Source organism: Tenrec ecaudatus, chromosome 4 (assembly GCF_050624435.1).
Source record: "Tenrec ecaudatus isolate mTenEca1 chromosome 4, mTenEca1.hap1, whole genome shotgun sequence".
Taxonomy (NCBI): Eukaryota; Metazoa; Chordata; class Mammalia; order Afrosoricida; family Tenrecidae; genus Tenrec; species Tenrec ecaudatus.
In genome coordinates this window covers 169,561,533-169,588,924 of record NC_134533.1, presented here as the reverse complement: position 1 = coordinate 169,588,924, position 27,392 = coordinate 169,561,533, and the positions used below count along the sequence as shown (strand labels likewise).

Here is a 27,392-nt window from a genome sequence, read left to right as displayed (position 1 = left end):
CATTACAAGATTTTATTTGGAATTTAATCACAATCTTTACAAGTTATTTACAAGGCATGAAAATGGAAAACAGCACGAAATACAATTGAGGTATAAGCTAAGAGCACAGTTATGTTTCAATAAATATAATTCAAAATTTGTAAACTGAGTGAGCAGATAGATGAGTCTTGGTTTATAAAACCATATAAAATATTTATTTCACGTGAGGTAGAGGACAGTTCTGTGTGTCATATAATGCAACCAACCACAGCAATTTTAACCATAAAACTGTACATCATTGGCAAAATTTTTTATTGAATTGTGGTCGATGTAGCCAGCAGTTTATTTCAACTGTTGTAGGACAGGTTTTTTATCCACTGCCTTAACAGGTTAGAAATTCAGAAACAACATTAAAAAACTACTGTGTTGGTTTATCAGGATGAACAAATCTTCTAAAAGGATTAAAAGCAGTATTATATTTCTCACAAACTATAAATCCCCCAAAGATGTCCTAGATTAAGCAGTTATTTTAGAAGGTTATTTCTACTAAAACGACTTCTGTAAGTTGCTGTGCTTTATTTTCAAGTGAGGTATCTATATTAAGAAAATCTTATAAATCTGTTTTATATTAAACTAGTTTAATGCACTATTTTGTTTTCTGGGCTTTTTGCAATTTTAGCCTTTATATTTGATCACTTTCTAATTTAAAAAACTGTTTAAGCACTACATATGACATGAATTTATTATTAAAGAAAAATTGTTACGTAGTTTAGAAGCAATTCAATGAAAAGGTTTTACCAAAAAAGGGGGGGGAAAGACTGCCCTTTAATAGAAGATGCCACATAAAACACCCATACGATTTTCTCCCTTAACAGTGAAGCGTTAAGTATTCTATACTAGAAAAAAAATTAAGCTGTTTATTTCCATTCCACAATGTGCACTACAGCAGCTATGTGTCCTTTATTGCTGACGCTGCAATAAAAACTATTAACAAGTAGTTCCAAGCACAGAAGTACGTGTACAGGAAGAGCACGACTCTCCACTGTATCAATTTATAATGTCCTGTCATGTGGACCAAATGCATAAAGAAAAAGTGTGGACTTCTTCCCTAAGTAATCAAATCATAAATTTTACCTTTGAGGAAAAAAGATCATAGGAGCTAATAAAAATCCTTCACCACCACCTAATTCACACTAAAAAATAATTCCTTAAAAAAAAATTTAAAAACCTTCATCACCATCTTTGAGTTTTACCCAACTACCTTGAGCACTTTTCCTAAGTAGCAAACCTAAGTTCGCTCATCATTGTCCTTTCTTTCAAACTGAAGCCACAGATGTGCAAATACACTAGCTATTCTGTCCTGACTTCTAAAATATATTGCTACCCTACAAATACCCTTGTACTTCCTCTTTATTTCACCTACTTTAGTAACTGCTCTATAATTCAATATATACAAATGATTTTGTCTAGACTGTTAATATATTAAATATGTTATAAAATTAGTTCATGAAGCAGAAATCATCCTCTCATGTACACAGAAATTCAAGCAAAAGAATATGCATTACAAAAACTGAAATAAGCCACAGTTCTTGGCCAAATCCTTTCATAGTGTGAACAAGCCTGTGTAGGAAATAGGGGTGATGCCGAGCTTCTTCATTGACAGCAGGAAGGGCTTTTTCTGCTGTTGTTTGCACTCCTGCCTTTGTATATCTGGTCATTTCTCATCAATTTTAAGAAACTATTACCATTCAAAATTAAGCCTGATCCCTCACCCTGAAAGGTAATATTTGAATGTTTCTTCCTGCTAAAGATGGTGTGGCAGCTTTTTATAGGCCATTTCTTCACTTCAAAGTAAACATTTTTCTGAAAATAACAACATTACAAAGGCTGAGGAAAATATTTGCTCAACTAACAAATTTGGCACACAAAAAACCGTGTCAAAACAAAGCTTAAACTAGCAACCAACAACACGAATGAGCATGCACAGAACAAACTTATGGGTAAGATAGTTCGTGGCAGCGGCCACCTTTAAAGCATTACAAAATTTCTAAGCTGTTTGAAAGCTATGTGGTACGGCTTAACATAAAATTACTCTCAATTGGAATGGGTATGATATTCACAAGTGACTAAAAAACTATTTTCAAAGAAGTGTTAAGACAGAAACTTATGGCACATCAGTGCATCTTCTGTAAACTGCAGACACACAGGTCGAGGAGAAGTACTGTGGACTCGTCTAAATGAGTTTTATCGCTGTTTAGTGGTATTTAAGCAACATTAAGAATTTTTCAAATAACCTATCTCCAAGATTAAACAGTTCATTTTAGAAGTTTTGGGTAAAAGTTAAATAAGCTTATCACTTACTAAAGTTAACATAGGCCAAAAAGAGTTCAATGGAGTAGAAAAAGACATGACAATATAGGGGGCCAAGTGCCTTCCAAAAGGCAAGTTGCAGAACTTAATTCACAAGGAAAACTGTGTCAGAAGTGCCTTTTGTGATTTTCCTTTCTCCAGACCTAAATAAAAGGTATGGAGAGAGGTTGGCATCTTTTAATGTTTATGCCTACATGGCACCTTAGGATGTTTCTTCTTGAGAATTCAACAATCAGCCAATTGGGACAGGGGTGAAGCAGTACAATTCCGGCGGAAGACAGCGCACTTGCTCTCAAGGTCATACGCTCACGCACAGTGAAGAAGCCACACTTGGAAAAATACATTTGGATATGGGAGTGCCACCCATCAGAATAGGGACGCTGCTTAAAGGACAACCTAGCGACTGCAAAGCTCTATTAACAGTCAGTAGAGCATCTACCTCGTCCTAACAACAGAACTAGTTCATTTTAAAAACAAGCGCAGCGCTCGTTAAGTAATGTCACACCGTGCCTCATGAGAAAATGCAAGAAACTTAAAAGTCAAGAGAAAATAATGCAAATCAGTGATAGCTTCAGGAAACTTCCTTTTTAAAAGAGCCATATGAAGAATCAACTATCTTTAAAAAGACTCAACTAATAAGAAACTTTCCATGAAAGAGTAAGACTTCCCGTGCAAAAAAAAGTGCAGGTTCTGCCCTTCCCCATACTATGGAACTGCTGTCTTCTCTAAAATTATCTAAAACAATATAGTAGGAGATAACTAAATCTTCCTATATGAGCCTATCATACACAATCAGTTAACGGTAAATTCCTGATTTTAATATTAAGCAGTAATTAAAAATGGTCCATTCGTGCAAATTTTGGTAAGACTTATCTTAACATTTAAACATACAAAAGTCCAAAGTAAGCTTGCAGGGTTTACTATTTTACAATCTAAAGGAGAACAAATCCAGTAAAGAAAATGAGTCCATCGTATAAACTTCAGTGAGACCCAGAGCTACCTACGAAAAGCTGTACAGGAGGATCAGGGGCTAGGGAAAAGATGCACATCAATGAGGGCGGCTTTTCTCAAGAACATGAATATTTTCACACCACTACTAACATAAACAAAGTTGTAGAAGTATTATTTTTTATTCCCTCTTCTGAAGTTACTGGATTTAAATTCATTTATTTTTAAATCTAAATATAACCACATTTAAACTCAAAGACAAATCCCAACTGCTTGTTTTCAGCAGCAGTGCCCAACAGAGCATGCTGCCTTCCCCACTGTGCCCACAGGGTGCGCTGTAACCTCATCACTGGAATCTGCACAAAGTGTCTTGGCGGGAGACAAGGAAAAGCAGAAAATGGGCGGAAATTCACCCCCCATAGCTGTTCAACGTAAAAGCAACGCTGTCTGTGTAACAATGAATACACTATCATCAATTTAGGAGACTGTGTAATGGAAAAGGAACAGAGCGCCAACCTCTTCTGAGCAGCTCTGTGTGTCTGAAACATGAAGCCACAGGTGCACTGGAAAGTGAGTCTGAAATAGCGATAACAAAGTGGACCACAGCGATTTCCTATCACACAACGCAGCTTTAAAAAGTATACAACTATGAAGTTTGCATTAGAAATATAGGCAGCTTATCTACTAGTTGAAAACTAAGAGTACTGTTACTAGTCAGTTGGGGAGTACAAAGAAACATACATTTTCATTCATTTGAAAAATGTAAAAACCGATATACTAATATAGAATCTTTCACTTTCTCGGATCTACAAATGGACAGAATGTCTTGTTATCTCCATTCACGCGCAGAAGTTGTTCACCCTTCTATGAGCAAAGCAGACCGACGGGCACCCTGTCCGAGCGCGCACAGATGGATCTCTATTCCTTAGAAGTCTTCGATTGCAAAATCTGCAGCTTGAGCTCTGTAATTATCATCTCCAGCTTCTGCCTCGCCTCCCGCTCCTGTCGGAGTGCATCCTGGAGTTCTTGCCTATCGGCCTCAGCATGGTCCAGTCTCTGCCTCAGCTCAGCCAGCTGTGTGAATGAAAAGGCTTTGTCAGTCTTCATTCAAGTCTGGTCTCTCCATTTCATCCCGACCATCATGGCAAAGGTCTACTTGCAATTTGTTTTGTTTTTTTACAAGCTATTTTCTACATAATACAACCACTGAAGAGCTAATATATTGAATTTGACATATTACACAGGGAGAAGCCACGGGTCAAGACAGCTGAATACCCGCCATACTTCCACGTGGTCCCACACCTTACTCTCTCATGACACGGTTATGTCACAATTATTTACTCAGCTCTCCCAAGTTTGCACTACAATGAACAGAAACTCAGAAACAAAACAGAATGACTGCCATCACAGAGTGCATGTCGGCACGTAGCAAGCCTGTAAGACAGCGAGCGCAGCGCAGAACCGTCCCTCTGAGTTTCCTAGATGGCAGATTCTGAGGGAGCACAAAGACCGTCTTTCTCCCACTGTGCGGCTGGTGGTTTCCAACTGCTGACCCTGCGGATCACAGTCAACTCGTAACCACTATGTCACCAGGGCTCCTCAATGAACAGGAAGTGAGTTAAAAATTCATTTCCCCCCCTAGGGCTTCTCTCATTCACTAGATTAAAATATTACATATACACCTACTCCTCTCACTAGTACAGGATTTAACATTTTGCATTCATGACAATATGAAAAATCTATATGACTACTTAACACACTAACAAACTACGTCTCGCAGTTAAGAAACACCAGAGCACTAGGCAAGAGTAACAGTAAGATTGCATGTCAGCTCGAGTGGGCCGTGATTCTCGGTGGTTTGGCAGTTACGCAATGCTGCAGCCATCCTCGGTTTTCACATAGGGATCTCATCTTCAAAAGTGAACCATGCTGGTAAGTGACAAGTGGGTGTGTAACTGTTACTATTCGGGGAGCTAGCAATTGATAACGTAAGCATTGATTTCTACAGCGACCCAATGCAAGTTTAAAATGAAAAACACACAAAGTCATCTTGGACAATATAGTTCAACAGTGCATGTCACAGAATTCTCTGCTTTGAAATGTAGCCTCGTGAAATGAGCGTGGACATGAGTTACTTCTTTAACAGAGCTGACAGTTTCTATTTCTACGTTGAAAGGGCAACATTAGATAAACTAAACAATTCTTACCTGTGCCGCATATTCGACTTCTTTATCTTTTTCTATGTTGGCATCACAGGTACACTTTTGCTTAATAACCTGCTCTAATTTTCTCTCCAAGTCTCTCTGTTCAACGTAGAATTCCTCCATTCTTTGCGCATGCTCGTTCTGCAAAGACTCCAGCTCCTTCTGTAAATGCTGCTGCTCCTCGGTCAGTTCCTTCATGACTGTGCAACTACTCAGCATGTCCACTTCCTGCAGAGCAGAGAGCACAAGATGATCGCTACCTTATTTTCATCATATATTTTATTCATCCAGGAAAAAAGGAGAAGAGAAAAATGCCTGATTTGTATTACACAGCTGAATTTATTTTCTCCAAAACCATTCAGTCTGAAAAGTGAAGCATCTACTAAAATTGTCTGTGTCATTGTAAATTTTGGAGTTAAACTCAAGTACACGTACACCATCTCATCGTGGTTCATCTTACTAAGAACACACACTGGTTTTTTTTTTCATAAGCTACTACCACCTACCATCTGAAGTTGCTGCTTCTTCTGCAAAATTGAGTTCAGCTTTTCCTGTTGTTTGATGTAAGTTCTCACAACTTCTTCCATGATTTTCCCCTTGTCATCCTCACAAGTGACGTCCTTGACAGGCAGTGGAGATGAAGCTGCAGCATCCTGACCAACCATGGCCTTGCTTGTGTCTCTGACTAAATTGGAGGCAGATTCAGATTTCTTTTTACTTGTAGAGTTATTTGATATTGGTGGATCTTTGAAAGAAAAAAGTCAGGCAATAAAGTATGAAAGTCACTTCATTAAAATGTCCCTATAATTATCCAAAATTGAAATTAAATAACAAACAAGTCTATGTCACAATGACATGAAAAGTATCAAAACCTTAGAAATGAATTTAACAAAAGTATAAAACTTGTATACGGAAAACTACAACAAAACTTCATTTGAGAGTAATTAAGAGAGAAAGTGGATCAATGTTAAAGATGTTCTTCTAACATTCACGGATTAGAAGGTAATATTGTTAGGATGACAGTACTACCAAAATTGATCTACTTTATTTAACACAAGCCCTATTAGATCCCAGCTACCTTTGAGGTAGAAATTGACAAGCTGTTTCTAAAATTTATAATGAAATTCAAGAGCTCCAGGATAGCCAAAACAACCTTGAAAAAGACTGAAGACTCACAGTTCCCAATTTTAAAATTTACAACAAAGTACAGACATCAAGGCTGTATGGTGTTCCCATAAAAAACAGACATGTAAACAAACAGTGTAGTACTGAGAACCCAGAAATAAATTCATGCTTTATGTACACCGATTTTCAACAAAGGAATCAAGCTAATTCATCGGGGAAAGAATATCTTTTGAACAAATGGTGCTGTGGCAACCGTATCGACTTGCTAAAGATTAAGAATGGACCCTTACTCAGACCCCACCATACATAAAAATTAACTTAAAACGTATCAACGACCTAAACATACAAACAAAGCTCATTTGATGCATATGTGCATGACTCAGATTGATTGATACCTAAAGCAACTAGGAAAAAACGGGCCTCATCCAAATTGAAAGTCTTGTATTTCAAAGAACTCAAATAAAAAGTGATAAAGCATAGGTCTGGTAAAATGAAAGGTCCGACTTAAAAGTGAGCAAAGAATCTAAATAGGCATTTTTCCAAAAAAGATATACAAATGGACAGTGTATGAAATGATTATCAACAGTATTATTGCAAATTAAAACCGTAATGAGAGACTGCTTAACAACCACTAGGATGGCTAGAAGAGGAAGACAATCACTAGCATGAAGGACCACGCACTGTGGCTGGAACGCAAAACGGTGCGTGTGGCAGCTTTGGATGCTGGTTTGGTCAATTCCTCACAAAGTTGCCAGGAGTCTGAAATGGATGGTGGTGAAGACTGACCTAATACTACTGAGCGAGTAAATTGTATGTTATACAAAGTATATGTAAACAAAGCTGTTTTTAAAAACAGCTACTATACGATCCAACAGGATCTCCTTCTAAGCATGTACTTAGAGAACTGGAAACACATGTCCACACTAGCATTTTCACAGGAAGGTTCACAGCAGCACTGGTCATGATAGCCATAGAAACCCAAAGAACAGCCCCCAAGTCCATCAACTGATGAATGGGCTTTTAGAGCGGACTGTATTCATGAATATCATAAAAGATTGGTCATCAAAAGGAAGGAAGACTGATATAACATGGACTGGGAAAACAGAAAGACAAGTGGAAGAAGCCAGACACAAAAAGCCACATGCAGAATATGATTCCGTTTCTATGAAGCAGCCAGATTAGGCAAAACCGTAAAGACAAAAAGCAGAGCAGTTTGGGGTAGAGGTTGGGGAAGAGGAGAAGGTAGGTGTGGCTGCCAATAGTTCAGCGAGTTTCCTTTTGGGGTGATGAAAAGTTCTGGAATCGGTTGAGATGGCTGTACAATGTTGTACAAATACTAAACATCACTGGGTTGTTCATCTTAAAGGGTGAAGTTTATAGTACGTGAATTACTGTAAATTTTCAAAGTCACTAGAACACATTAATTTAGAAAATAAGATAAAATGCTAGAATGACATGATGCCCTCTTAGGAATTATTATCTGTCATATTGAAATCACAAGGAAAATTAACTTTTTAAATCCCCAAAAATTAAAGTACCAAAAACTCTGAGAATCTCCATTCTCTGTGGAAACGGTTAAATAATCAGAAAGCTCAACAGCTTGATGCAGTGAAACAATTGCCACACTGCCTAAGCTGTCAGCAAAACTCTGAGGCTGTAGGAGATAAAACAGGTGGCATATCCTGTTCAGTCCACAGTATTTTAGAAGGCACTGTTAAGTAAGAAGCTCTGTTTTAGCTTCCAGCCAGCATTCTGCATTTATGCCATCTGCCAGGCCCCTAAATCTATGAATTTTTAATCACTGCATCATTCCATAACTAAGTTTCCCTGAGTTCTATCTCCTCTTACTTTTATGTACTTCCTAGAAACCTAGTTCTATGGTTTCTCGGAAGATAGCAAATTAGGAAGAAAGATAAAGACCTAGTAAAGAAGGTGGCTGGGGGCAAAGGCAGGAAGACAGAGTGAGTCAGATAAAAATCATTAGCAGTGTGAAAGTTACATTGCCGGTCTCTCTGTCTGTCTGTCTATCTAATTACCCTCTAGAGGTATCACCATTCTACGGGTATTAACATCATCCAGAGTAAAAAAGTGTTCTAAAGTTCAAGCTTAAATTACTCTCTTACATAAAAATCCTCTTTGACAATGATGAATCAGTGTGTTCATGAGGTATTTTATTTTTAAAAGATGATGTGTGACTACTCACCAACACGGCTGTACAATCCTCTACTTGTTTTCAAATCCAGATTCTCCTGCTCCTTGAGCGAGACGTCTGGGTAAGACGCTAGTTTGGGGCGTCGGACATTGCTGTGCGGCTTCTCGGGCTGTCTTGGTATGGACTTACATGCCTCCATCCCTGTGCCCTCTCTATACTGAGGGGTGGCAGAAGTCAGAGACACATTTGGGGCAACCACTTTATCACACATGTATAAGTAGTAACTGGAAACAAAGAAAAGTACAGTGAGCTGAGTATTAAATGCCACTCACACACAAAAAACACCACCAATATAGCAATTCAGTGCCTATCAAGTCAATTCCAGAGCACAGGAACCCTGTATAACAAGGGTAGAACTAACAGCCCTATAAGTTACTGGACGGTGACTCTACAGAAGAGGAAACCCCGTTGTCCTGCAGAGCAGCGTATCGGAATTGCGACCTTGAGGCTAACAGCCTCCAGAACAGGTAACCACTGTGTCCTTCGGGCTCTGCGCCTGCTTACGTACTCTATGTCAAAATCAAAATATGTACTGCTGTGTATTTTAGATTATCTGAACATTTTCAAGCATATGATTTTTATCACTTAAACAAAAAAAATCAAGGACCCAGGAATGATTTATTTCTAGAAAGAAAAAAAAGCAGAAAAACCAAGCAAAAGTTTTATCAATATTCAATACAATTAGAGTTCATTTATATTTTTCCCTCAAAGTTTTTCTAATCCGAATGACTAGACGATAAGATTGAGCAGAAGAAACAACAGAGAAGTACAGAGGCGCAATACAAGCACCAGCAAGCCCGCCACCGTGGGGCGGGTTCTGACCCCTGCAGTCGCGGAGGCGGCCAAGCACTGTGGGTGCTGAGGGCGTCTTTCTCCTGCAGAGCAGCTAACGGGCCCACCTGAAAACGCTGTAACTAGCTGCCCAGTGTTGCCCCCACTGCACCTCGAGGGCTCCTCTCAGCTGGCAAACTCAACCGCCATCCAGTGGGTGCTGACCCATAGCGGTCCCACAGGACAGAGTAGAACTGCTCTGGTGGGTGCTGAGACGACCTCTGGACAGGAGTAGAAAGTCTCCTCTTTCTCCAGTGGAGCAGCTGGTGGTTTTCAAACTGCTGACCCTGAGGATGGCAGCCCAACTTGTAACCACTTTTTAACCCCTGGCACAGCATAAGTGGTAAGCGGATGACTGTCCACTCACCTGGGATGCAGAAACGAATGTGTGTGAGAAACATGGTCCCCCTCCTGCTTTATAACAGGATGCCACGCCTGCAACTCCATTCCGGGTGATGTAACCATCTGCAGAAATGAGCAGAGCGGGAAGACTGCTTAGAGAAGAGGTGCGTCACGGAAGAGCGACCTTCTCAATCAGTGGTCCTTCCTCAGAGGGCCACATCCCGTGACCTGGAAACTCAGATGCTGCATGAACTATTCCATCAAATCGGCAGCTTCTCGCCAGTAAAGGCAAGGTGGGAGGGGGGAGGAGAGGGCTAATACCAAGGGCTCAAACAGAAAGTAAATGTTTAGGAAATGATGATGGCAATTAAGTTCAAATATGCTTGATACAACTGATATGTGGATTGTTATAAGAGCCCCCAATAAAATGAACTTTAAAAATAAACGGCAGCTTCGGTATGCCTGCTGCTGATCAACAAGACTCATTTCGTCCAAGTTCACATTTATGGAATCCACTCTACAAATCCATTTGATAAAAACAGTACTCTTGAAAACAGACAGCACTGAGAAGTCCTGATCCTTACTCTAGTTGCAACAAACAGCAACTCTTCCAGTTGCTAGCATATTAACTCGATAACCTTCTACAACAGATATGCTGTAAAACAAAACCCCAAACCACATTCGTTTGCTTACAGTTATGGGTAAACCGTATTCCCTCATAAATGTAAACAAGCTTGCTAAAAAAAAGTTGTATATGCTCCAAATACTGAACTGTACCCATAACCAAAGGGAAGAGGAGGAGGGGATCTGGCAAATCAATGAGCATCTCCATCAGCTGAGAACTACACACCCTGCTCATCTCTAACACACATCCTGTTAAATAGGTGTCATTACCTCCATGTTGCACATTAAGAAACTGAGGCTCTGACAAAGAGCAGAACCCGGGGTTACTAACTTTTCTCCTTACTTTGATTTGCTTTCTACAATGTCCCTCATCCATCTACTGACCTTCATATTACCGTTATGAGTGCCCTGCTCTGGAGGCAAAAGAGCACCTAGCGAGGGAGAGGGAGTAGGTTCACTAGTGCAGGAGGGAGCCAGGAACTGGAAGGAGGCATGGTTTGGATGAGCAACAAAAGAGGGAAGGAAAGCCAGGAGGCAATCCCATGGCAATGAAGCAGAATGGGGCTGGGAATGCCATGAAGGAAGGATAAGAGAAAGAGTTGGGTATTCTTCTGAATCCCTCCCTCTGAGGGGCTCCCCAGCCAGGCAGGTGTGCTGGGCATGACACCCCACACGGTAATGCAGTACACCTGAGGGAGACGACTACTAGACAGCTCCAGAGAATTAGAAAACAATTTTGTCAGATGATTCCCCCATACTCCAGAACCAAGAAACAAGTGAAATAGGTAACACAGTTCTCCATATGCTCAGCACTTGAGATCAAAGCAAAACCAATTGGCAAACACAGTTATCTGTATTGGTTGGGAGCTGTACGCTTTTGTTAAGAATTAATGGGCAAAGAATTTAAAAGACTAAGAAATTCCCAGGAAAAAAACAATTTGAAAAGCGTTCGGTATTCGAGGAGGGCCCCAGACTCTATGTTTAAGTAAACCTACCTCACAATCTTGATCAAATATTCTATACATAATCGAAACCTGGACTGAATGCAACCACTTATTTATAAAATAAACCAATCACTTATCAACACCATTTCTCTATATGTAAAGCTTAGCTTCATTAGTAAATTAGAAAGGGGACTGGCTGCTGGCATCAGATACACGGGCAGACATGAGGTGACGGGTTGACAACCTAAGGAAAGATGAGAATGACAAAACCTCAAACAAAAACTGATTCAAGGCGAGACAATCTGGGGGTGGTAGCATACAGAGTACACTTCAGCTGCTTCCTGCCACCACCACCAAAGATCACAGTGATCGAAGTTTAAGATCAGTATGACATAATTACATTCTATAAGCCATTTACAAAGACTTCACTATGGAGGGCATTTCAGAATTTCACGAAAGATGTTTAAATTGTTTTTTGTTTGTTTTTGTTTTAAGTGCTTACAAGAGTAAGCTTCATTATCTAACAATGTCACTAAACTGAGCAGGGAATTTTATACCACAAAATGCATGATAAAAAAAGGTATTGTTGAACCTGGATAAGCCCAGTCTAACCAATCAAGAAAACCTACGACAGGCTTGAATGAAACGGCCATTTCTCTTCTAGAAGTCCATTGGTTAAAACACAAGACGAGTGTTTTACTCCGATTCATGAATCAAAAACCAATGTCGTTTGTCTCCAAATTTAAGATGTGGCGATAAGATGATTGCTGGCATATTCATTAAAACACCCATTGCCCGCCAGTTTCTGCCCTGTGTCATCTTCATCCTCACACGAACCTACTATCAAAGTCAGACTAATCTAGACTAGCCCACTATCCACGTCACAGACTCATGAGTCTGAAAGATCGCCGTGGCAATCCCCTAGCCAGTGTTCAAATTCCCTGTTCAAATCCCGTGGTAAGAGGCCATGCAGTGGCTGCGGGAACAGCAAGTTGAGGTCAAGGATCATCTCAATCACTTTGGCATGCTTAGGGACTCAGTATGTATTTGCTGAATGAATTCTGAATGAAAGGGTGGCTCATTAATTCCCTGGGTGGCCTTTTTCAAGGTTACTCTGCTACCAAGAAACTCAAGATAGTCTCTTTTTCACATTAAATATCCTTCCACTCCATGAATCACCAAAGAGCCCTAACAATCTCTAGGCTGAATTCCCCTCCACCCCCCACCCCAGGCTGAATTTTTAGAGATCAGAGCTACAAATTAAATAATACAAGTGATGGGAAAAATACACAGGGATGATAAAAACATAGGGAGCTAATTTTACCTACCATGCTATGGTAAGGCAAAAACACACTTAAATTATCCTAGTTGCGTGACAATTAAGAAAAGCACATATTATACAACGAAATATTCAAAGCCATACCAGATTTTCTCACCTATTCTGCATTTGTGTCAACATACAAATTAGATTTTTTTAAAAAAACGAACAATATAATTAAATGGCAAAGCAGGAATGCTACTGATCAGGAATAAAAATTAGATAGCAAGATATGAGCATCTATAGCCTTTTGTTTTACCTTTTAACATGGGAATAATTTATTTCTTTTGGGTAGTCAATCATAGAAACAAAATATACCGTAGTATTTGGCAAAACAAATATATAATTTAGTAAATTAAGCCCTTACAGATTTTTTATTAATACATCATTTTATTGGAGACTTTTATAGCTCTTACAACAATCCATACATCAGTTGTATCAAACACATTTGTACATATGTTGCCAACATCATTTTCAAACATTTTCTTTCTGTTTGAACCCTTGGTATCAGCTCCTCTTTTATCCCCCCTTCCCCACCCTCATAGACCCGATAAATTATTATTTTCATATCTTACACCACCCGCTATCTCCCTTTCCCACATGAAATGAAGGCCTTAACATTTTTTAAATGCTTTCTTTTCCTATGTTTCACCATTATCTACCCCAAATGAACAGATGGCATCCTCATCCAAACACATAAGCAAAATTTCAAATTATTCCATTTCAAAGTTCTTTCTGTAAGTCATAAAACTCAAGTAATAGCTCTGAAAGCAAAACTTGAACAATCCTAAAATGCACAGTAAAGGAATTAATTTAGAACAGGGAAAAACGAAGCATTTTCCTAAATTTTTTCTTATTTCATGAACATAACCCTTGGAGAGACAAATTCCCTCAAAGAACCACTGCATTCTGTCTGCCCTGGTGGCCCTGTCTCCTAAGCACTAGACTGGCTGCTACCTGCTCTGTGGGAGAAACGGAGGCCATCTGGCTCCCAGAGGGAATTTCAGCCTTGGCGAACCTATGCAGGATGGCTCCCAGTGGGAGCTGATTTGGGGTGGTGTAGCCTCACAATGACAAGTCACAGAGCACTCAATCTCATTTACAAAAAGCTAATAAGCAGTTTTGTTACCACTTTCTAGATATAAAAGCAATCCAACTTAATATTTATACAGAAATAGTCTATACTTAAAAATCAAAATCTTTGAAGGTCCCAAGACGGCCCTCATTAAGAAACTTTTGCTTTCAGTGGCACTGATTCTTAATTACAGCATCCTTAATTACAGCATCAGATTAATATCATGATCTTTAAATCCTAATGACAAATACTGATAAATTAGGGCAATGGAGACAATACATCAAAATGCCGGTGGGATGTGTAAAATTTCAACAAAAATCAGAATTAAGCCTTTTTTAAAACGTGAGAAAAGATTTGTTAAAAGCGGAATTTTTTAAGTGCATCATATGTAAAGACTAAGTTTTTAATTTTGGTATTTAAATCATCAGAGAACAAGCCTATGAAGAACATCACTAGCAGGCTGTTAAATTTAACAGTCTCTCTCTTAATAGTCTGTTTATATAAGAAATAAAATATAACAGCTATGAAAATGCACATTACTTTGTACTGGCTGGTAATCCTGTACACGTGACTAGAAACACAGGCATTAATGCCTTAAGGATAAAGCAAATATACCTATTCATCAATGTGTCTGTATATAATAAGATATTCAAATATTCAATAAATGATTTCAGAAGGACACGAGACAGCCTACCATGCAGCTGCCAACAACTCTTACTGAAAGAATCCAATGCCCAAGGACAGTATTAATTTTCCCCAATACTTTCAACCAGGGTTTTGAACTACCGTATATACTCGTGTATAAGCCAAGTTTTTCAGCACACAAAAAAAAGACAAGCGCCCGCTATCTCACGGGTGATTGCTGTCTCTCCGCTGTTCATTCAAAGCCCTGCTGACACTGCAGGGCTTTGACTGTTTGTTTACTCACATCTGACCAATCAAGAGCCATCCTATGACGTGTATCTTTGAATAAGCCTTTTAAAGACCGTGTGCAAAGGATGTGGCATGAATGGATGTCATCTGGTCAAGCCCGACTAACAAAAGGAGGAAATCTCATGAAGCCTGACATAGAGTTAATAGCAAAGTGGGTTCGAGATGCATGGGAAGACATTCCAGAAGACATGGTGTGAGGTGCCTTCCAGAAATGTAGTATTAGTAATGCTATGGATGGCAGTGAAGACTGCGCTTTGTATGAAAATGACAGCAGTGATGGTGATGACGGCGATCTCAGTGAGGACAGCGTCTATGATGACCTCACACCAGCTGAAGCTCTGCATTGGGATACAGATGATGAGGAATCCAGTTTTGAAGGATTTTAACTCTTTACATTTTAGCTTGGTTGCTGATTGAGCTCAGGGAATAGTATTCTTAAGGTATCATTGTTGATACCTTATTGTTTTTGTTGAACCTATTTTCCACTTACTGTGCTGGTTTACTAATAATGTCAAATGACTCATTCTTTTATTTATGTTTTTTATTTAAAACAAATATTTAAATACATTACCCCACTGATGTCTCAATTTTTAGTAATTTTATTTTCATTTGTTTTGATTATTAAAACTCACCAATAGCTTCTGCATTTTCCACCCTAGGCTTAAACTCGAGTCAATCGGTGTTTCTGGTTTCCCAGGTAATAATTAGGTGCCTCGGCTTATATTCGGATCAGCTTATATTCGAGTATATATGGTAGTTTTTCCTGGTTCAGGCATAGCCAATAAAACAAAACTGGAACAGACCCAAATTGGTAAAACCTAGCGTACCTGACCAGAACAGTAACCAGAATAGGAAAAGTTACAAGCTGATGCCCTGCTTCTTAGAAACATGATCTACCTCCTAGAAAATAAGGCCAGGAAACAGCATGGGTAGCAACTAGATCTCTTGACGGAGTTGGAAACAACAGCGCCCGGCTCAAAGATGGCAACTGACTACGCTGATTTGAATTGTGTGTCATTCTGCAGAAGTCTGGCAGTAATCCAGTCTCCTACATCAGGCTCCACGAAGAGCTCACTATGCTTCTCCACGTCCCCATCTCCAAGGCAGCTTCAACTCACACTTTCCCCAATCTAATACACCCACACTTTATAGATGCAAGACTGTTCCAATTTTACTGCTTCACAGCCATGACTAAACCAGTTCATGCTTCCAACATGTTGTAAATGTTTCAACAATGACAAAAGGAAATGTTACAAGGTAGCAAACTGCTACTTAACAGATTTTAAAGCTTAGTTTTGTATCTCACGTCATTGCAATTATTAGAATTAATCAATCTAATGCAAAACAAATTAAAATATGATCTAAGCCAGTGGTTCTCAACCTTCCTAATGCCACAACTCTTTCATACAGTTCCCCATGTGGTGGTGACCCCAACCATAAAATCATTTTTGTTGTTACTTCATAACTATAATTTTGCTACTGTTATCAGGTGACCCCTGTGAAAAGGTCCTTTGACCCCCAAATAATAGCTGTAAGAACCCCCAATAAAATGATTTTTTTTTAAAAAAAAGAAAACGCAGAGATTCACACTTTTATAATAAATTGTGTAACAAATTCTTCCCGGGAATGAACAACAGGAAGTCAATAGTATGTTATCACTCCATTTACAACTTGGAAGGAACGAAAAACTAGTAAAAAGTCCATTACTGGAACTTTTCAAAACAATTTAATTTGGCCAGCCCCCTCGTGCCCCCCCAAATTTAATTTTTAAATATATATATATAATTTTAAAATATATATATTGGAATTCTATGGGGTCCAAACCATTTAGAATTGTAATTACTTGGAAATCTCTACACCAGATACATATTTTCACTGAAAAGAGTTTTCAAAAAAGTTTTAATCTATATACATCTAAAACTTACTTTTGTGTCCTATTACCTATGCTTGAAAAAATTATTAACTGATTTTAGTATAAAATATAAATAATATAAATAATCATTATATACCATACTTTATTTTCTATTTTCTTCTACGATGTGTTATTAAAACATTGATTATGAACTACTAAACCGATTTCAAGACCCTTCCAGAATTCTCAGCTTAGGTTGTTCTCAAGACTTAAAAAGCAAAAAAGTGCCAATATTATTTACCAAAATGGCTTTTCTAAGTTTCTTAGACATTCTTATTCCTTTTCCAATTAAAAAACAACAACTCACTCGTGCAATCCATTCTGACTACTGGTGACACTCCAGGCAGGGTGGAGGTGCCCCTGAGTCTCAGGGACTGTCACTCTTTACAGAAGTAGAAAGCCCCATCTTTCTCCCGAGAAACAGCTGGTAGTTTCTTTTCTTATATTGAGGCTTTTTTTATTTTCATACATTCTTTGCTTTTTGACATGACTTAGTACAGCAGGTATAGTTCTACCTTAGCAAATGAGCTTTTCTTTTTCTTTTTTGAATCATTTTATTGGGGGCTCGTACAACTCTTATCACAATCCATACATGCATCCATTGTGTCAAGCACATTTGTTGCCCTCATCATTCTCAAAACATTTGCTTTCTACTTGAGCCCTTTAGGATCAGCTCCCCATTTCTTCCCCTCCCTCCCTGCCCCCTTCCCTCATGAACCCTTGATAATTTATTTTTTCATGTCTTACACTGTCCAATATCTCCCTTCACCCACCAATTTACCCTGTTAGCAGCCCATCGAGTGCCCACCGTGACAGCTCAGCCAGGAAAGCTCTCTTCCCCCAGAAGATAAACAAAATGCTGTTTTGTTTTAAAACTACACCACTGGCTCAGCAGTTACTGACAGGTCTACTACAACTTTCAATCTATCGCCCGCAATTCTGAGAATACAAGATGAATTCCTGCCCCCAGGGGCCTCCATCTACCACTACTCACATAGTTCCGTCCCATTCCTAAACCTAAAAATCAGAAAATCAATGTGAGTCTTAAACTAATTTTTTTCCTTTATCCCACTCATTCCTATTTCAGGCTAGCATAGTGCTGGAATACTATAATTTAGCGATTGAAACAAACCACACCTTTAAAAAAAGATTATGGTTTAATTATAGCCTTTGCTTTTATTACTAATAAAATTCTAAAATTATTATATATATGAACCCCAATAGATCAAATTCTGTATGTGAACAAATACAGGTGAGAGTTATTACTATTCCCAAAATAGTTCCATCCCTGTACTTGAAAAAATTTGAGTTTTAGCTCCACAATCCCTTTCCACTTACAGAATTCTAAAGGGATTGGAATTAACCCCATGCTCGATTACTGCCTTGTTCACCAGTAACAAATGATAACGGGAGCATAGCTGGGAGAACACTATTGGCTAACTACACTGATCAAAGCCTACCTTGAAGGGGGAAAAAGGAGACAATTTTTTTTCTTACTTGCTTCTTTGAAATTTAAAAATGTTTATTTCTCAAGTCCTAAGAGACCAATTCCTATGTTTTCCAATCATAAGTTTTCCAATCCAAACAATCTGCCAACAATTCTGGATTCTAAAGATAAAAATGATTACTACTCTATTTCCTAAACCACTGCCATCTAGCTGACAGTGACTCATTACGACCCTACAGGACAAAGCAGAACTGTCCCCCCACAGGGTTTCCAAGGCTGTAAATCTTTAACCAAGCAGACTGTCACACCATTTTCCAGCACAGTAGTTGATGGGTTCCAACCACCGAAGATTCAGTTAGCAGTCAAGCATTTTAACCTTGCATCACGAAAGCGCTCCTTTTGAAACCCCACAGGACACTACTATTCCCAAAGGCATTCCACCAACTTCAGGAAAAAGGATACCTGGGAAAGGGGGTGCCCGCAAATCCAGTGAACAATCGAGAAGTTCCCAAAGCGTGATTACGCTGAACTTATTATAAATGCAGAGTAAGAAGGGAGAAAGGCACTCTGAGCCGACTTGCCCAATCTAAATAGCTGTGTTAGGCCTCCACCATTCTAAACTTCACTCGGACCCCAGCCAAGTCACAAGAATGGGCCCCAGGCTCATCCACAGCCAATGTCCACATTTGCGTTGCATGTCTACAATAATGAAATTATTCAGAGAGTGACGATTACGGCTTCTTGCAGCAAGCCTATCTGTTCCACACTCCCCCAGGACACTACATTTTAGTGTCACCAACATTTTCTTAATGTAATGACTGCACAGCAAGTAAAAGGGAGAAGACTGTGAATGCAGTGCCACTACCTGTCTTAGAATATGCTCAAGGAGCCCTAGCTCAGGCAAGAAGATGTTGGGGGAATGCAAGAATCCACAAAGTTATCAGAAGGGAGGTAAAATCGGCCATTGGAAAGGCCCTCCTGCTCATTTCTACAAACTCCAGCTTCTGAAATCCTCTCATACCCATTCTCTCATCTGATCGGTTACTCTTATTCAGCAGGTTTTGAAAAACGTATTACAAATGTTTTTATTTTTGTCTGTTTTGAAAGGCTAATCTATCCTGTTCAAAAACATCTCTTTTCAAACATGTTGTAAGTACAGGTTGCCATCATTTTGCAACAATGTATATGATTTAAAAGCATGAAGTTCACAGGTACTAAACTAGGGTCTGGGAAAAGGCAAAGTCTCTAGAAGCATAGAGAAAGGCAGAACTTAAAAAGTGGGATAAAAATGTTCACCTTATATAAGCACAAATGTCATGTCATTCAGACCTTATCCTCAATTAAAATGTATGCTAATAACAAAATGCAAACTGCACCATCCAATGTGCCACAGTTACTGCCAGAACACATTTGTCTCGACTTTATTCTTTGCAGTTGCCCGTTATCTTTTCTATTTCCTTACCTCACTTAGGTTTATAAGGAGAAACTTCCTAAATGAAAGTGCAGTACTGCGTAAGAGGAAACAAGTGTTCAGTATTATTAGTTATCAAAAAAAGATTAGAAAGGAAAATACAAAACTAAAGGTAATGAAATGGTAAATAAGTTTTAAAGGGAAAAAAATTTCAGGTTGATAATCTTTAGATCCTGGAAGCCCCGGTGGCATAGTGGTTACGAGTTAGGGTGCTAACTGCAAGGTCAGTGGTTCGAAACCATCAGCTGCTCCACAGGAGAAAGACTGGGCTTTTCTACTCCATCAAGAGTTACGCTCTCAAACTTAGAGGCAGTTCTACCCTGTCCTATAGGTAGGGTCACTATGAGTTGGAAATTGACTAGAAGATGGTGTGTTTGGGGCATTTTTTGGGGGGAAGGTTATCTTTAGACCTATTTGTATTAGTGATAATTGATAGGATTGCTTTTTGTCTGAGAGTAAAAATCATACTCGTACTAAAACAAGTCCAGTCTGAATATTATAATCTAAAGTTTAATATAAAATGTTTATGTATATAAGGGCCTAAATGATCTTTAACTTAGTAAAGTGGAGAATGTCAGCCACATGCTGTAACAGTGAAAAATGACCTGTAATTATCTAATTGATGGACTATACAATGACTTAATGTTCCTGAAAATAACTTGTCTCTAAGTAAATGGAATCCTTTAAATTTTATTTACAAATGATCAATCTGCTTATGGCTTTCTCTATAGACACAAATGTAAGAGGCGACAAAATCAGAATTACAGGCAAATAAATACACTATGGAGATTTGAAGATGAATCAGGAGTGATATTCTTACATGTTTATGCCCTGAAAAAAATACAGTAACCATTTTTCTAATAACAAACACAAAAACAAAGTGATATTGACAAGAGAACTAATTCAATAACACCCCTTTGCAGTGCAAACTACGTGAATCTTATGCTGTACAAAGTAAATGGATCTAAACAATGCCTTTGAGTTTCTATAATGAATAGATTCAAGTATTCCCTTAGAACACTTTTCATTAACCACTACTGCTCTCATCTGAGTGTAACTATTAACTATGCAAGTTAATACCACTAATAAATATGCAAGTAAGTAGTTTGTTGATCCATACTAATACAATTTCAGTCTTACGAAATAGTAATTTCAAATAATTGTCTTTGAGGTTTCACGTACCTTTTTGCTCCAAAAGCAAAATTTTGACTGTAAATTATGTAAATATATAAAATCACGTAAGTAATCATGCTAAACATAAGACCCTGAATAGTAAAGGCTATTTTGATTTTTTCCAATCAATTTCCTTTGGGTCCATTAGGTTTACTTGGCAACCAAATCCCTGGCTCATTCGTGTAAGGTAGAGCACGCCTGGAAGATTACCTCCTCGTTCTTTCCGAAGAAAATGCTCCATGTAGGTTACTACTACTACATTTTAAAACCATTGTTTTAAGGGAAGTCCGTAAGGAAAGTTAATGTTTCTCAAAATGCAATTTCTGCTACTTAGTTGGGTTGGCTAGGAATAGTAGTAGTAAAATTAGCAGACATCCACCAAGAAGACCCACAGTCAACTCCTGTTTCTACCACCTACTACTTAGACAATCAGAAGCGGGTGACTGATCTGACATTAGTTTCTCATCTGTCCTGCTTCCTCACAAATCATGTAAAAGGGACTACACCTCACTGTGTTTTAAAGAGAAAAATTTTAAGCTATGAAGTGGCAAGTACAATAAAACACTCAAGTACAGAAGCAAAAAAAAATCTTTTCATAAAAGTGTGCTGGAAATCTTCTTAAATTTTCTGAAAGTCACACAAAATGGGAAACACTACCAACACACATACACCAGCAAATACTACCAAAAAGAGACATAGCAAAGACACTCTCCAAATCAGAAATATACTCAAAATTAATAACAAATTCTGAGACAATATAAAGTACTACATCCTAGATGAAGACTGGCTTTAATTTTAATCATAGTTTATTCCCAGTTTCAGGTAAGTCACTCACTACTTTAAAAAAAAACATAAAACAAAAAATCTTTATCATCCTCTTTGTCTTTTCTCACACAGGGAAAATAATAAGGCAAATAGTATTTCACTCCCAAACTGCCTATGTCAGTGTAATGAATAACGTGGCCACCTGCATGCATGGAAGGGCCAGGGCCTCAATTAGCTTGGGGATAATATATCATAAATATCAAAAGGGGTATTTCACATTTGGAGAATTTAGATAATCTCTGAAGACTTGCTTCTAGCATGGGGCCAGTCCAGCAGTTTGAGTGGTAACCTGAAGCCAATTCTACTTTAAAATCAGTTTAACAGCTACACCTAAAACACCTAACTGTATTTAGTGGACACTCAGGGACCCTGAGTCATAGAGTTGCTATGAGCCGGAGTCTCTTGGTGTTTGGTCTTGGTTTGGAGGGAATCCTGGTGGTCTTGTGATTAAGCACTGGGCTGCAAACTGTAAGGTCAGGGGTTCAAACCAGCAGCTCTGAGGCAGGAAGATGAAGCTGCCTGGACAGCAGTTCTACTATGTTCTACAGTTAGAATTGACCAGAGGGCAGAAGGCTTTTAGGAGCGACTGGCAATGTAATTTTGAAGAGGTGTTGAGTGACCCTGGGAGGGGCATGGGGGGGGGGGGGTAAGCAAGCTGCAAACTACTCTGAGAGTTTAAAATTATCTTCATCAGGCTTAGAAGTCAATCACTGTAACTAAATCTCTCTCAAATGTTAAAGCAGCGGTTCTCAACCTTTGGGTCACAACCCCTTTGGGGGAGGGTATCAAATGACCCTTTCACAGGGGCCGCCCGATTCATTAACAGCAGCAAAGTTACAGTTATGAAGTTGCAACAAAAATAATTTTATGTTCGGGGTCACCACAGCATGAGGAACTGTATGAAAGGGTCAAGGAAGGTTGAGAACCGCTGCCTTAAAGGGACCTAATAACGCCAGGAACACTGAATTTGAAGGGCTCATGTTACTGGGAATAACAAGCAGTCATACCTTGTGCGTCATTCATTTCTTCTATAAATGAGCACCGGTAGAGATATGTTAAGAAATACAAATTACAATAAATAAAATTTCTTCTGTTAAAGATGGCCAACCTTTTGTTGGAAGAACTACATAAAATAATCCATATTAAACTGTTTGAATATGTTTGTCACATGTTTAAACACTTAATAAACCGTTAGCTGTTGTTATTATATACCAATTTTAATCAAGTATAAATATACAAAGTAACCAGATCAAGAAACTGAATACGTAACCAACGGCATCTTCTCCACTACCAGGCCTTCAAAATTTTAGTCAGCTGAAGATATTGGTTAAGCTGAGCAGATAATGCAGTGGAAAAACTGCAAGTTTCATTTCTCTGTGCCAAAAATTCTCTAAATTATTAAGATTTGTAAAGCCTACAATAACTTTATTATTCTAACTCAGTCCTATTTTTTAAAATTACTCTGCTCCTTAAAGAAAAAATTTAGTCAAATCACAAATCAAATAAATAAATCTGCCTTGCCCATTTGTTTCCGATAGTCATCAAGCTAGGATATCCAAACCTGGAGACAATGTCAGAAATCCTAGGCACACCTTTGGAAAAGGCTCTTTTGTGAGCTCACCACCAGAACTGAGGATGAGCTCCTGCCATTTGTAAATGGAGTTATCACCAGAGTGTAAATTATTGCAAGCCCTAGGAAAACAGCAGATTGAGGTGCCATGAAATAGGATGTAGGGCAGGGCTTGAGAAAGAGTACCCAATTCCTCTCATTTCTTGGCTTTGTAACCTTGGGAAAACCACCCCACCTCTGATAGTCTCATTCCCTTCATCTGCAAACTGGGGATAACCCAATTTCTCTCTCAAGGTTGTTTGGAAGGACAAAGGAGAACACATCCAAGAACCATCTCTAAGTACAATACAAACATATTACACATGGCTCAATATTTTTGTTGTTGTTGCACAGGCAGTAGCGCTCCCTAACAACTTACAGGCTGTTATAGTTTAAATATGGAATTTTGATTTCAAAGTAAACCATCACAGCCATTCAGAATTGCTATTAACAGAAAAGGAGAAAAACTTGCCTTGGGTTGAGTTCTCTGCCCATTTCTCATGCTAAATTTCTCCTTCATTTCTTCTAAAATTATCTTCAGTTTCTTTTCCTCGGGTGTTCCTAAGTATTTGGGATTCACGTGAATATAGCAATGCCATTTGGCAGATTCAAAACCCCAGTGACAAGTCCTTTTGCCAGGTGACCTATGAGAATGCATCACAAATGTTTGGGGTGCAAACATTGCACAGCATTCCAGACATTGAATGCAGGGCGCATCAGGCTGAACATAAAACTGGGGTGCAAACAGACCCTGACATTTGCCCAAGCATTCATGTTCCACTTCAAAGGCACTTCCAGTTTCCTTCAACTGGGCCAATGAGCTTTTAGGAGGAAGCATGCTACCATTCTGGGGAAAAGTGCGAGGCCTCAACAACGCGTTACATAGTCTTTGTGCATCCGTTAGGGTGATCAGCCCACAGGATGGGGCGTTGAAAGGAAGTATTCCCAGGACCTTCAAGATATGAAGCTGGTCTGAAGTACACCTTGAACAATATACATACAGTTCATCACACACTGTATTGATTTGCTGGAGTGAAAATTCTCGGAGCACAGAATTTAAGACTTGGGGCAAACATAGTCTCTTTTCTCCTCCGACCTGAAAACAAGAAATAGACTCCCCCTCCAACACAGTCTGGGTCAGTTCTGTGGAGCTATCAGAAGGGATGAGCAGCGGGCCAGGAAGAACTTGAGGAGAAGGAAGAGGCAGAAAACCACTGGGTGACATGCTTCCGTGGGAGTATCGAGCGGAAAACGCCGCTGGCCCACCCAGAGAGCTCTGACTACTTAGATGGAATTGCGCCAGGGTGTGTTTCAAACTGGGATTTAGGTTGGAGGATTCAGGCACGGAAGTACAGGTTCGCTTGGCATGCTCTCCATTCCTCTCCATCGGTGCTTCTCCATAGTCTTCCATGTGTTCCTTCTTTACTATCGGCCCCTTATTGATCAGCATTTTTCCACTGGCATGAATGTCCGTCATCATTTTTTTCACCGGGGGGCTGCCATCATCATCTCCCATCCCCTTCAGTTTTTTACTTGCGCCCTCAGCCTCAGAGAAATTTGCCTGTCGATTTTCCATTGTTCAACACGTGCGGAAAAACAAAATTCAGTCTGAGATTTGCATTTTCACTGAGTTTCTTATTAGAGGAGAGAAAAACAATGTACACAAATACTTGTGGCAACTCACTCTGGAAAATTCGATGTCCAGAAAAAGCTCCTTACTTAAGAGATTTGGCAATGTTTGGGTTCTGCTTAAACTGTAATATAATTTCACTGCAGATGTGGAATTTTTTGGTCTGTTATTACAAGATAACTTTTATGAGGAATGGCAATGAGGAAGTCTGTATGTTTGCTCAAATTCCTCTGCTATATGGTTTAGAAGTAAGGTCTCAATTCTCTCAATCCAAGATGCCCAAGTTCTATTCACTTTCAAGCCAAGTTTATGCCACCGTTTGTGTCATAAAGCCAACAGTCAAAAATGCGAGTCAGAAAGATCCAGTCAAATTTATTTTTTTGCCACCCAAGACACCGAAAGGGGAGGAAAAATGGTCCCCCTGTGAAAAAGATGGTGTTGGTCTGGGTTGGCAAACTGAAGGTTTGGAGAGATCCTGGTACCAGCAAGACCCTTTAGCCGCACTTGAACTTCTACAATCAAAATTTATACTCAAAGAAAAATTGCCCAGTTAGCTTCAAGGACTACAGTTCATTCTTCTTTCAATTAATCTGAAAGAGAAGGGGGAGGGGGGGAGAGTTATATTTGAATTTGCTCCAGAGGCCAAAGGGTCAATTTGAAACCAGTTTCTTAATCTTAAACTAAGTTCACTTAACCAAAGGTGACATTTCAGTGATTTCTTTAAATCTTAACACCAGCAACTTGAAGTACCTTCACTAAAAAAACAAGCAATTTACAAGGTGGATAAATACCCTCAAACGGGGGTTGGGGGATACCCTTCAACTCCAAATATGCAGACCTTAAACAGCTGAAAGCTCAGTACCAGAGGTTTTTCAACTATGTCATATGAACTATAGAAATCCTTTACTTCATATCCCTAGTTAAAATACACACACACACCATTGCTATCCCCCCCCAAAAAAATCGGACGCTTGTTAACATAGCAATCATGTAAATGAGTTACAATCTTAAATGTATTAATTCATCTATTCAGTGTTTGCTATTCTTCTGGAATGACTGCAGGCAAAAAAGAAAAAAAGCTTTCCCTAAATGGTAAAGCAAATTTGTTTAATGGAAAGCCAAAAGCTATGGACTCCACGCCTGGGAATCTCTCCATCCCTGAACAAGACTAATCCGGGACAAAAAGCACAAGGCAGACAGACCTCACAAAGAATGCAAATGGAGGAAGGGAGAAAATATTCTTCTTCCACTTCCTTCTTGAGAGAAAATTCAGAAGTCCATCAAACGGATATTCTCACCTCCCAAACTCCCAGCAGTTTACCTTACAGCAGACTGAAAGGTCCACTAGCCATCAGACTACCACCCAGCACTGAAACACCTCCTCCATCAACGCAGACCAAGGGAGAAGGCAAGAGGTAGGATCTAGAATGGGGGAGCCCCTAAAACCCTAATGTCCTCTCCCTGCGCAGCCAGCCACCCACTCACCTCAAAGCCCAGAGGGGACTGGGGGACCCAGGACACCTGGGGGTGTGAAAGACCTTGGTGGGAAGTAGAGAGGAGTCCCCCGACCCCCACCCACGAGCTCTGAACCACCCCAAAAGCCCTTCCAGCTCAGCCCACTGCGGGGGCGCGGGGAGGGCTGTGGAAATCCCCCGCGCACCCTCTCCCCGGGAAGTTCTCCGGTGTTACCCAGCGCCCCTCGGGCTGCACCTCCCCCCGCCCGGGGCTGCGAGGAGAGGTCTGTGTCTGCCGGGCGCCTGGCCGGGATCCCTTCGCCCCCGCGGGGGACCGGGGAGCGGCAGGCAGAGTTGAGCCTGGGGCATCCCCTCTGAGCACAGCCTGGCGGAAGGGGGAGCCGCCGGCGGCGGGGGGGGGCGGTGACCGGCGTCCGGGTCTCCGGGGTCCCGTCCGCTCGGATCAAGTGCAGCGCCCCTGCCCGGCCGGCACACACCAGCCCAGCGCCGGCCAGGCAGGACCAGTCTTGGGACACCGGCACCCACCCCACCCCCGCGCTGGCGCTGGCGCTGGCCCTGACCCCACCCCGGACTCGCACGTCCTGACCCCCGACTCTGGCCTCGGCGCCTGGGGCAAGCTGGATGAGCGACGCGGACCCCCCCACTGTCCCCTCCGAGGCCACACGCCCCTCGCCGCCTCCCCCGCGCACCCCACTACGCGAGCAGGGGCCGCACCTGTGCGGGTCGCTGCCGCCGCCGCCGCCGCCGCCGCTCGCCAATTCCCTTCTGCTGTGCCGGCGCCGCCGCCGCCGCCGCTCCGAACCCCACACACATCGCTACACACAGCCCTCTGACGTCACCGAGCCCTCGGCCCGCCCACGTCACTGCGGAGACACACGGCTTCCCGCAGACGCCGCCGCCGTCTCCGGCCGCCCGGGGGAGAGCGAGGGCGGCGGGAGGGGGGCG

At 40.3% G+C, this 27,392-nt stretch overlaps 1 protein-coding gene across 2 annotated transcripts; it reads right to left on the bottom strand.

Moving 5' to 3' along the window:
* Positions 1–27,392, bottom strand: SKIL (SKI like proto-oncogene). Of its 2 annotated transcripts, none has more exons than XM_075547021.1 (7): positions 27,162–27,392; positions 23,815–25,562; positions 10,037–10,134; positions 8,830–9,062; positions 6,008–6,246; positions 5,505–5,729; positions 1–4,371 (listed from the first exon to the last, which is right to left on the bottom strand). In XM_075547021.1, the coding sequence occupies exons 2-7, from the start codon at positions 24,916–24,918 to the stop codon at positions 4,216–4,218; spliced, it is 2,055 nt and encodes a 684-aa protein (XP_075403136.1). In that variant the 5' UTR covers positions 24,919–25,562; positions 27,162–27,392; the 3' UTR covers positions 1–4,215. The 2 variants fall into 2 exon arrangements, with proteins under 2 accessions (XP_075403136.1, XP_075403137.1); XM_075547022.1 differs by lacking the exon at positions 27,162–27,392 and adding an exon at positions 26,458–26,769.

Excerpts from the sequence above, each read along its gene's own strand:
- SKIL (XM_075547021.1), bottom strand. The coding sequence starts at position 24,918 with ATGGAAAATCGACAGGCAAATTTCTCTGAGGCTGAGGGCGCAAGTAAA. Across the intron at positions 10,135-23,814 it reads GGCAGAGAACTCAACCCAAG|ATGGTTACATCACCCGGAAT; the intron begins GCAAGTTTTTCT and ends TCATTTCTGCAG. Across the intron at positions 5,730-6,007 it reads AGAAGCAGCAACTTCAGATG|GAAGTGGACATGCTGAGTAG; the intron begins GTAGGTGGTAGT and ends TCTGCTCTGCAG.